Source organism: Urtica dioica, chromosome 1 (assembly GCF_054948205.1).
Source record: "Urtica dioica subsp. dioica isolate 48M chromosome 1, U.dioica_male_clone48M_v1_H2, whole genome shotgun sequence".
Classification (NCBI taxonomy): Eukaryota; Viridiplantae; Streptophyta; class Magnoliopsida; order Rosales; family Urticaceae; genus Urtica; species Urtica dioica.
In genome coordinates this window covers 3,980,682-3,992,697 of record NC_142756.1, presented here as the reverse complement: position 1 = coordinate 3,992,697, position 12,016 = coordinate 3,980,682, and the positions used below count along the sequence as shown (strand labels likewise).

Here is a 12,016-nt window from a genome sequence, read left to right as displayed (position 1 = left end):
CAAATATGTACATATCCTTGTAATATATGTATATAGATTTCATGTGCAACAGTACAGATTCTAAGCATGTATGCATATGTGCCACTCATACACAAAATCCAAAAATATCAATTGATGTATGCCACATGATGTATATAATCGAAAGAGGTATACAATAAATCAACTGCAAAAGTAGTCATGCACGGAGTAAACAAACAAGGTAAATAACACCCAAAAAATGGGATAACGAAGAAATAAAAACATACATTCTCCGGCAGCCGAGTTGAATCCATCCGAAGACCTATATGTGGAGCTCATCATCACTGAAGACCCATCAATTTTTGGCCCATTTGTCAAAAATCCGAGAGAAACTGACGCTAAAAGTTCAGGTGCCGAAGATTTTCTCATCGAAGGTTGGAGCGCTGATGGACATCATCAAAGCGTTGTGGGCTCACTTGCTTCATCTCCCCGCTCCGCGTTGGGGGTTCTTGCAATAAGAGTAGCCCAGGTATGAGCATCAAAAGACTGAGTCATGCAGGTTCTATTGTCATAAATGGGGTTTTTGAGAGCAATCAATGAAAAGGAAGAGAGACAAGATGCATGAAAATTGCAACAACAAAAATAGGAAAAAAGCTAAAATGAAAAAGAAGAAAAAGAGAAAACTAGGATTTTACTCACTAATAAGGAACTTGACCTCTGTGAACGAAATGAGCTTTGGGCTCTAATGACCACGGTAAAAGAATTGAGCTTCGGTGTTCGAGGACCTAAAAATCTCATTGGATTTCCTCTTGCAAAATAAAACAAAATAAGATCTAATGAGAAGCCAAAATAAAACAAGGGCACATAAGACTCCTGGAAAAAGGGGGAGGGGGATAAATAAATAAATAAATAAAAAAGTTGTTCACATACAAAAAAAAAATCGAGATCCACAGTCTCAAAACGTCAAAGAACCAATGTAGGGAAAAGTACCAGGAAGAGAAGCGCTATGAGTTTTCCGTACAAGTCGCACCCAAAACTGGTGGTTAATGTTACGCTGTTATTTTTCGCAATATGAAACTAATGGTCCACTAAAAAATTAGGCCCATGAAGCACTAGATCATCTCTCTAACCATAAAGCCCGTTGACTCGATGTATTGAGAAGAGACTTTAGTCAACGCCTCACAAAATTCCGTAAACCAAATTTAATCGTGGAAGACTTTGAGATGACGTCTCGAGCGACGCCCCACAACATGAACTATAAGACAAGATCCTAGACAAAAGACTCAATAAAGACCTCAAGGTGACTTACAGAGTAAGATTCTTACACCAACGACTTAAGATAATTCAACGAGCTAAAATCCTAAAGTCGAATCATCAAGAATGCCATCGAGATGAAATCATGAACAAAGATATCGAGGTAAATTACATTGTGAGATTCTTAGACTAAATTTTTGAAATAATTAAACGAGCTAAAATCCTAAAGTAGTTGAGTCATCAAAAATGTCACCGAGACAAATTCACGAACAAAATCCATCGAGGCTAGTTACCAAATAGAATTCTTGAGTCAAGAACTTGATAAAAAAAAACCGAGGATAACTCATCGAGCTAGGTACCAGGATAGATTTTTGGCAAACATTTCAATATTGGAAAAATATCGGCCAAACATAAAGGTGCTCACCTAAATGAATAACTATAGCAAGGTTTTGAACCCCTCAAAACCATTGGCGAACCTTTGAGGACAATGGTCTCGTAGCAATTCTCGGCGAGATTTGATAGGACTCAAACCTTTGGCAAAGCAAGACTATCGGCGTTGATAGACAAGGTCCACACCATCAGCGAGAGCTCGTGCTAAACTCGCGTCCAAACTGTCGTTAAGGAGGACCTCGATGACACATGTTCATAGGATCATCAATAAAATCTTCAACTCATTCGTCGTTCTCTGATTTCAACCAAAGAACTCGAACTACGATATAAGCATAGACCATCGAATCTTCGGCCATGTCTTTGGCGCGAAGCTCTGAAGAACTATCGATGACTTCATATATTCATCGAACTTTGCCCATGGCGTGAATTCATAAAGCTATAAATGGAGATAAAACCATGGACGAGATAAGACTATCAGTAGGCTCACAAGAACCTTCGCCAACTTCGGATCTTTGAAGAACTTAGCCATTGGCGTGATATCATGAAGACTATCAGCGAGGCTCACATGAACCTTCGGCAAAGAAGATCTTCAGTGTGGCATTGTGAAAACCATCGGAGAAATAGACCATCGACAACAAACCTTAATTGTCTAATCCATCTCTGAACCATCGGCACCACCGGCAAAATAAAGGCTTAGACCATTGGGAATGTATTCTTTTGGCGAAGTAGACCATCATTCATGAACAATCGGCATGTAAATTGGCCACCTCATAAACTATCAGCGAGATGGATCCTAGGCGAGGTCTAGCAAGAACCATACCTTCGGCGTGATGAAGCTTTCGACGTGCAGACCTTCGGCATGCAGACCAGCCATCTCATGAACTATCGGGAAACACAATTCCGATAGTCTCATGGTGATATTCGGTCTCACGTTTTTGGGAAGTCAACACATAGACTCTCGGCAATTTCCAAGGCTTTCAGTAGACTTTTCTCCTCGGTCACATCATCATAACCTCAAGACACACCTATAAATATCAGACCTACACAAGATACAAGGCAAGTCATTCTAACTTGGAGAAAAACTTCATTTTCTCTCTCTAAAATCCTTAGATATAAGCTCAATATCACCCACCTCAACACCACAATCAGATTGATGTTGAGCGTCGGAGAACGTGCCGTGGAAAAACCCTCATCGCCACTCTAAGCTTACGTTTTCTTAGGTGAATGACTCAAAGCATTCGACAAACTCAAAGAACTCGAAGGAACCGAAGGACACGATGGGCTTGACGGAACCGAAGAACCCGAATATCTTGAATGATAAAACGAACCCGAAAACTACTTTTGATGAGACAAATAGACTAGCAAACGACTTCACAATCTCTCAATATATGTGCGATCATAAGATTTGGCCATAGATCAGACGACGCTTGATTCATAGTGTTTAACCAGAGAACGATGTTAACAAGTACAAATACCTTACATCTTTTAACAATGTAGAATGAGACCTGATGATAATATTTATTCAAAACTAGAATTAGATGAAAACATATCTTGTGAAAACTTTCAACGAACACAGTATGACCACATTAAGAGTCGAGAAACTCATCGGCTCTTTCAAAAGACCCTCAAATGTTAATTATGAACCAATGTGTTCGAGGGCCATAAACCATGAAAAAAAATCGAGTGTTTGAACTGCCAAAATACTCGAACTAAGAACCCGATAGATGTCTGAATCATATTCAAAACATAAAAACTATCATATATAGTATATCGGACAAAGCATCAATACTTAAATAAACAAAATGCAAAAATAAAAGCTAGCCAAAACTCTAAAACTAAAAAGAGCAATTTTAAGAAACACAAACTATTTAGAAAAATCACACGGACTAAGCCACTTGAAGCGTTAGATTACAATCTAGCTAACGTTATAAGCATGTTTAAAATCTAACCACATTTAGTGACGTGACACCATTAATCAAATAGTATTTACATGATTGTCTTTACATACAATAATTTTGGTAAATATATGCTAATTTTAGTAAATAATTAATTTATCAATATAAATTAAATGTTTGATATTTCCTTAAATCAAATTTGAAATTGATTAAATAATTACCGCACTCAATTATTTACAATCTTAAAATTAATATCCTCTCTAAAAATAGAGATCTTGGTGCATATAACATTGGCTTAAGATAATTTGTATAGTTATTTCCCTGCTCCATTGCTAAGCTTGACTCACCCCAAACTTTGGTTCAAACTCAAAAATAAAACACAACTATCCAAAAAAACAAAAGATGTCGCAAGGCATTGAAGCACGTCTAATGACCAATTTGGCTAAACATGTTTATGTCCGAAAACCGAATGTCTCCAAATATTTCAACGACACTTGGCTTGGTTGGTTGGTGTAACGTACACAACTCCAACGAGACAAACTATTTGATATGATCCTTTTCTTCCCGTTGCGTGGATTGTGATATAGCGATTGATAGTGACTATAATTTTATAATAAGTATCATAATAAATTTTTTAATAATGTTTGTTTTGTGCTTAAAAAAAAATGTTTGTTTTGTGTTTATCACGAAAGACAAAGTTTGCATTGCATTCAAAATATACTAAATTACTGCTCTTTCTTTTGGGTCACGAGAATTACTTCATGCCAAGAGCGTCCAATAATTAAGCTCATCAAAATCAAACCTCACACGCCCTTTTCATATTCAATCTCATCACTATTAATCACGGTTTTCACTTGAAAATTCCATCTCCTTTTAGGCTCTTTGCATTTATACGGCTGATCTTTCTATCTATCTGTAGTAGTCTTCCAAAAATTGTTCTTAGTTTTATTTGGACAATAATTACATAATCATTACAAAAAAAAATGTAAAATCATATTTTAATCAAAACAGTGCAGGGCGCTACGTGTAATTTTATTATTTATATTTAAAATTAATCGGGTAAAAACTGAACCACACGCTGATGAAAATTACATTTGATAATGAATATTTGAAATTTATTATAAGAACAGCGTGCCTAAAATTTTGATCGCAAAAATAATATTTTTCTTGATGTTTATGTATATTGTTTTTTTTAAAAAAAATTGTTTATAATTAGGACTCTATCTAACTCTCTGTTTGTTGTTTATAATTTATCTATAAGAAAATAATTTCAAATATGGTTTATAGTTTGAAAATTATTATTTTTGAAATAGCTATGATATTAAACAATTTGCACTTTAAAATATTTCTGTGATTTCTCCATATATTTATCGTGCCGTGAAGCCCATCATTGTCGATTAGCAAAGGTAAATTACAATAGTTATAGTTTATCATCATCTAGCTTTTCACATCATTAATAAACTTTATGATTATTTCAAAATAAAATCACTTTTTATTTCTCGAACATGACACATGCATATATTTTCCACATCAAAGATCGAACCTATCAATAACTACTCGATTTCGGGGTAGACGCTGAAGTTGACAAATCTTCAATTATTTGTTAATTACACCTATTTAAATTTCCAAAGGGTCAAGAATTTTCGCACACTTGGACCGTAACCACGTGTCCGAAGATAGCTCTCCAGACTGTCTTGGGACCAACGACCAAGGTTCCGCCACGTGGGACCTCTCACCGTGCGAGACTAATATTATATTGGGATCCCTATTATATTTGAAAAACATTGTTGTCTTTTTTTTTTTTAAATCTTAAAAAAAAACATTGGTGTTAATCATGTTCATGTGGTAATTGGATATCCTAGTTGTACCAAATTCGAACACCCCTGAACACGTAGAGGCATTTTGATGGTAACCAAACAGAAACGCAATATTAATTTAACCCAACGTTTTATTAATAAATCTTCTTTCGGCATAATCAAATATTTAACGTGGAGCCCACTTACACGTGGCACGAATGGCCGTCCTGTGTAACTTAACGGCAACTGCCGTAATTAGTTTTAGCTCCGTCATTTAACACACCAAGATCACCATATTTGTTTTTATATTATTTTCTTTTCTGATTTAAATGTATTTTTCAAAAAGTCAACAATTTATGCCTTCAAAATTATGTGTTTGAAAAAAAAAGTCAGACGTTTAATTATTTTTTAATACCTCAGAGAATTTCCTTACGCTCAACAACTAGCGAAATAATTGTCAACCTATTTTAAAAGGGATTATTCCTATTCTATGACCTCCACAATGATTTTGGACCAAAATCAAATAAGTTCAATTTAATCCTAAACTATGACTATCTATTTTCTTTAAGTACAAAAATACCCTCAATAACTCACTGTGACTTTTTATTGACATTAATACAAATAAGTTCCAATGTTTATTGACATTAATTTAAAAAAAAAAAAAAAGACCAAACAAAATTCATAACAACTCAGTTACACACGGCAAAAAAAAAAAAACAGCATACACGGTCAAGTCTCACGGCCAAGTCCAAAACACGTCCAAAAATCAGCAAATCCATGGTAAATTCATCCAAAATTCGAAAACAGCCCAAATCAACAATCCCAAACATAATTCCAAACACAAAATCGACTCACAATATCAACAATTCTCAAGATTATCAAAACCCCCAATTTCTAATGAACATACCCTGATTTTTCGGCCAAAATAATCAAAATAATCTCCGACGCTGAAGCTCCTGGGAACGACGGTCATGGCCGCCGAAGAGCAGCCCATGGCCATCCCGGCTACGGCGACCTCGAAGTGTCCGCCGGAACAGCCCGCCATGGATTCCGCGTAGAATTTATGTGGTTTTTAAAGTTAAAAAATCAAAGAAAAAATGATTCTCGGGATTCTGGATAATTTTGAAAAGTTTCTGAATATTTCTTGGTTTTCGTTGAAGATTTATTGACGTTGATGTCAATAAAAATGCATATTTATTGACATCAATGTCAATAAATCTTCAAATGAATTTTCCAGAATCATTGAAGATAAATCTTCAACGAAAACCCAGAAACGTTGAAGATTTATTGACATTAATGTCAATAAAAATGCATATTTATTGACATTAATGTCAATAAATCTTCAACGTTTCTGGGTTTTCGTTGAAGATTTGATTCTGGATAATTTTGAAAAGTTTCTGAAAATTTCTGGGTTTTCGTTGAAGATTTATTTACATTAATGTCAATAAAAATGCATATTTATTGACATCAATGTCAATAAATCTTCAACGAAGACCCAGAAATTTTCAGATTTTTCTTACCCAATTCCTGTGAAATTCACTATCCTCGGTGGGTTCTCTTCCTTTCCCGACGTTCGCTTCCCGGTCGGTCTCCACGGCGACGCGCGGCGTTCTCGTCTCCTCGGTGGGTTCTCTTCCTCTTCCTCCGCGAGCTCAACTCCGTCTCACTCTCACTCTCTCTCTCTCTCCCGAATTCTCGTTCTTCTTCTTCCTCGCTCAACTCGGCGACAAACCACGAGAACCCCAAACTAATTTTAGGGGTTTGAAACCCCCGTGATAAGCCTCGACGGAGTTCTTCTTCTTTTGGACGCGAGAGAGAGAGAGAGAGAGAGAGAGATTTTGAACGAAGAAGAAAAAGAAAAGAAACGCAGAAGAAGAAAAGAAATAAAGGATAAAAAAAGCAATGAGAAAAAATTGAAAGAAATAAAAGGATAAAAACGTAATTGTGTAAAAAAGCAAGTCATGTTTTTGGATTAAATTAGAGATATTGGATTTTGGTCCAAAACTATTGTGAAAGTCATAGTTTAGGAATAATCCCATTTTAAAATGCAAAAGCCCAAATGTTTCTCGAATTCAACTTAAATAACTTATAAATAATTAAATAAGAATACAATAAATAAAAATATATGAGCGACTCCGTTAAATAAATAACGACGCCACGTGTGAACCAACAGAACTTTCTCGCTCGAAGTCCGAGTCGCAATATAAAGCCCCCAAGCAAAGCGGTCAGAATTTCAACTACGAAACATTTCTCGATTCCCAAACAACTCTCTATTTCTCGAAGATGACGACGAACGATCTGCTCCAAGCATCGCCGGAGATCGATCTCGAGAGCGCGTGCTCGTCGGAGGAGACGGAATCGCCGCGGTCCGTCGGGCGGTGGAGGCGGAAGAAGGACGAGTTCGTTCACCTCCAGGTCTTGAAGATCAGAGAAGAGGATTTGCATCTCGGCGAGGACGATCTCATCGGAGCGGCTAAGGACGGGAAGGTCTCCGCCGTGGCGAACGGAGCCAGTTCGGCGGAGCTGAGCTTCGTGCTGTTCTCGAGGCCGGTTTTGCCGTGCTCGCCTCTCGGATCCAAGGAGACTTCTTCTCTCACGGCTCTTCATTGAAGACGATCATGGTAATTAATTTCTGTGATTCGAATATTAACATGATATTAATAGCCATATTAACGACAATCAATTTTTTTTTTTTTGGCAGGGAAAGAAAGTGAAGTTGAAACATAGTTTGTGATCTCTTTTTTTTTCAATTTTTCATTATCTATTGTGTATTTATTTTCCTTTTTGTTAGAATAATAGGAGATATATATTAGATGTAGAAGTAGAGAGCAACTTTTATATTCGCAAACCATGATGTACAGATTACTTCCTTTAAATCAAAACAACTTATTTAAATGTTGTTTTAGAAAAAAAAAAAATTGAGTACCTTTATTTTCTGGGCCGGCTAAAGAACTAGCCAAAATGACACCCCTACTTTAAAATTATAGCCAAACTATTAACATATTTAGGAAAATAACCAATTTAGCATGACAACATTCCAATATTCCAATTATACCCTTAGGTTAATATTATTAACTATCATAGTAAATAATATCATCTATAACAAAAAAAATTAATAAATCTAATTAACAATAACAAAAACTACATTAAATCTTATTTGTCGTAACAAGAATAATAGTAATTCTTATTTACCGTAACAAGAACAATAGTAAATCTTATTTACCGTAACAAGAAAACAATAAATTTTATTTACCGTAATAAGAACAATAGTAAATCTTATTTACCATAACAAGAACAAAAGTAAATTTTATTTACCGTAATATTTTGTAGTTAATCTAACAGGAAAAGTATCAGAGATGATGACTAGTTAATCTAACGGTAAATATGATTTACTAATTATTTCCGTGAACAATCGAGGACTAACAATCCGATAGTAAATCATATTAACCATTGAGTAAATCATTCGTTTCTATGGTAAATATGACTAGTTAATCTAACAGTAAATACGATTTACTAATTATTTCCGTGAACAATCGAGGACTAAAAATCTGACAGTAAATCATATTAACCATTGAGTAAATCATTCGTTTCTATGGTAAATATGACTAGTTAATCTAACAGTAAATACGATTTACTAATTATTTCCGTGAACAATCGAGGACTAATAATCCGACAGTAAATCATATTAACCATTGAGTAAATCATTCGTTTCTATGGTAAATATAATAGTAAATCCGATTTACTGTTATATCGCTTTTCTCTTTCATTTTCACATCAAAGATGAAGACTAGTTAATCTAGCAGTAAATACGATTTACTAGTTATTTCTGTGAACAATCGATGACAGTAAATCCGACAGAAAATCATTCGTTTCTATGGTAAATATAACCGTTGGATAAATTCAATATAAATTTGAGATAAAAATTCTACTAAACTAATGAGTCCCGCCAGGCAATGAACGTCGATATATTCCGGCACTTCTCCTCTGTTCAGTTGTGCCCTCACTTCCTCCTTTTTGCTGTTCTCCGGGGAGAGAGTCCCGGATCTTCCTCGCAACGAGGTGGCCGTACGGGCCATGCCAATCGAAGACCCCGCTTCGTCGCTTTGCTCGCTCGGTTTCTGGAGTCCACGACTCCTCTGGTTCCTGCTCAATGTTTGCCTAAGGTAAGCGAAGATCGAGTAACATCTCTACTATCAGATAGAACAAAAAGATATCAAATTCAACACCTTAAATTTCAAATCATGTGAAAAATAGTTTAAGCCGCACTAAAATCACCTCGTTTTCATCTCCCCAATGAACATCTATTAGTTTCTCTACAGCAAACTCACCTGCAAAGATAGCAAATTCTTCAAACACTGTGACCATGGAATTCTACAATAACAGCCAAAGATTTATTTTCTCTTCTCCGTGAATAAGAGATCGGATCTCACACTTTGTATTCAGAAGAAGAATAACTACACTATGATGATTTAACTACATGGTTCTTTAGCTTTACCAATCATATAAAAAGAAAGCATGAGCTTTCTATTTCTTCTAAAGAGAGAATATTGAGAACGTACCTACAACAATTGGGAGCAAGAAGTCACCATCACAAGAAATCTTGAGAAAAATGGTTGGATTTTGAAATCTCTGAAGAAAAGCTTGACCGACGAAATTGACATCGCCTCTGGACTGAAACTCATTTCTCTGGAAAGGAAACGATAACGATTTCCCTCCTCTCAAATCTTCACGAAACCCTCGTCTTCTCATCTGATAGTGCGATACAGTTTCTGCACTCAGTAAAACCAAACCAGAACAGCAAAAAAAAAAAAAAAAAAAACATAAGAAACTGAGAGAGAAAGAATGAGTTCGCTGGAGAGAAAGAGAAGGCCAAGACCTGAGAGAAGCAAAGAAGCTTCGAGATAGTCGTTGCTTCTGCTATTGACCTCGCTACCTCTGTCGTCACGATCACGTCCGCCATTGCCGGATCTGCCGCGAGAAGAGTCGCAACGAACTCCGGCGGAGTTTACGAGGTGGAGATGAAGGCGAAATCACGGTCAGAGGCTTGATCCCTCCATCCACCACCACTGTTCGATGAACCACCGGCCCAACCGCCGGAAGACCCACCACCAGCGGGGCTTCGCATCGGCACCATGGCAGCGACCGATCTCAGCGACGGTGTCGAATCTGGCGGAGCGTCGTCGATGTGCCTTTGGAAATAGGCTACAAGCATGTCTGGGAGGAGGGTGAGGCGGCGCAGGCGGAGATTGGGAGGAGGGTTCGGCGGCGGAGGGCGAACTTGGGATCGCTGAGTCGGAGGAGATTGGGGTGACGGGTTTTGAATTTGACAGAGGTTTCGAGGATGGTTTTTTTTCTTAAGGGTATTTTAGGGACTCTAATTTAATATGGGCTATATCCCTAATAAATTCGTAGTTTGACTATTATTTTAAAATCCCCTTAAAGAATGGCCAATTGTTAACAAATCTCTTATTTTCTTTATTATGCAATATTACTGAAATTCGTCCAATGCAACTCCAGAAATGGGATTTCGTGTTCCCGTTCTTTATTCCGTGGAAAATGAGATTTTCGTAGAAACGATTTATTCGAAAAATATGACAATAAATTTCATGCTTTGCATATGACATTTAAATGTCAAAATATCATGACAAGCTGTTTTCAATGGTCATAATTTTATAATAAATAGCTCATATTAGATAATGCTATAAAATAATCATATCTTTATAATAATCCCTTAAAAATATTACCAAAAAAATCGCTCTTTTTTTACGTTTCATATTTCATTTAAGTTTCATAAATGTGATTTTAGACTTTGCATATAAAAAATAAAATAAAAAAATAAAAATAAAAACCCATTAAAATGGTGTTTCCATTTCAGTCCTATATGTAAATAATTCTTACAAAAAGTCATTCAATTTTTCCCCTTTCTCGAATGATACCATTCTATATGGCCATCTTTAAAACATGACTATAATTTATACGTCTGAAAATTCTATTTGAAGGGGCAAGAAGTTAATAATAAACAGACCTTTCTGATCATTTATTCGAAGACCTTGTCGTACAGTGAGTCTTATAAATTAAAAGTATTAAAACAATATTGGAATGTCGGATGTCCATTTAGAAAATAAGTTGGGCTCTCTTTTTGCTTCAACCATATAGAAGTTAGAACCGTCACCGTGTGAATAATATGAATATAGGGAGAATATATGATAAATTAATAACCCCGCTCCCGGTATTCACATTCACATAAAAAAAAAAAAAAAATGTTGACTTATTTAAAAAAAAAAACTAAAAAGTTGACTTGTACTGTTCTATGAAGATCTCAGGCAAATTGTTCTAAAAAGTTGATTTGCATCTTATGTCACAAATTGGCAATTCAATTGCAAATAAGTCACACGCAAACATTTTAGAAAGTTTTAGAGGAAGATGAATTGATTTTTAATGAGGTATTGTAAAAATTCAGAAAACATTGAGTAACTAATAAAAAGATTAAATGATGAGAGATAGTAATTTGAAATTTGCACATGTGACACGAATGTAAATACATGACACAAATGCAATTTTGACAACTTTATGACACAAATACAAAAACCCGACGAATTTGTGACATTGACACAAATTTCCCCGTAAAATTTAGCTACTAAGAAGAAAAATAATAAGAGGAATAAACAACCCTTTGAGTAAATATCGTACTTTTCAGATTCAAATAAATCCAAACAATAGTTT

General features: G+C 35.7%; 2 protein-coding genes across 4 annotated transcripts; one reads left to right on the top strand and one right to left on the bottom strand.

The window, feature by feature from the left end:
- The first annotated feature begins 7,506 nt into the window (after window positions 1-7,506).
- Window positions 7,507-8,222, top strand: LOC149406520 (uncharacterized). The gene is made up of 2 exons (XM_089627325.1): window positions 7,507-7,914; window positions 7,995-8,222. The coding sequence occupies exon 1, from the start codon at window positions 7,577-7,579 to the stop codon at window positions 7,901-7,903; it is 327 nt and encodes a 108-aa protein (XP_089483451.1). The 5' UTR covers window positions 7,507-7,576; the 3' UTR covers window positions 7,904-7,914; window positions 7,995-8,222.
- A 943-nt stretch (window positions 8,223-9,165) lies between these two features.
- On the bottom strand, window positions 9,166-10,615 carry LOC149406519 (uncharacterized). Of its 3 annotated transcripts, XM_089627928.1 has the most exons (4): window positions 10,170-10,615; window positions 9,853-10,062; window positions 9,569-9,621; window positions 9,166-9,436 (listed from the first exon to the last, which is right to left on the bottom strand). In XM_089627928.1, exons 2-4 carry the CDS (start codon window positions 10,040-10,042, stop codon window positions 9,227-9,229), a joined length of 453 nt encoding a protein of 150 aa, XP_089484054.1. In that variant the 5' UTR covers window positions 10,043-10,062; window positions 10,170-10,615; the 3' UTR covers window positions 9,166-9,226. The 3 variants fall into 3 exon arrangements, 2 of the variants coding, with proteins under 2 accessions (XP_089484054.1, XP_089484049.1); XM_089627923.1 differs by lacking the exon at window positions 10,170-10,615 and having other exon boundaries at window positions 9,853-10,144; XR_016301583.1 differs by lacking the exon at window positions 10,170-10,615 and having other exon boundaries at window positions 9,382-9,480; window positions 9,853-10,144.
- Between the last annotated feature and the right edge of the window lie 1,401 nt (window positions 10,616-12,016).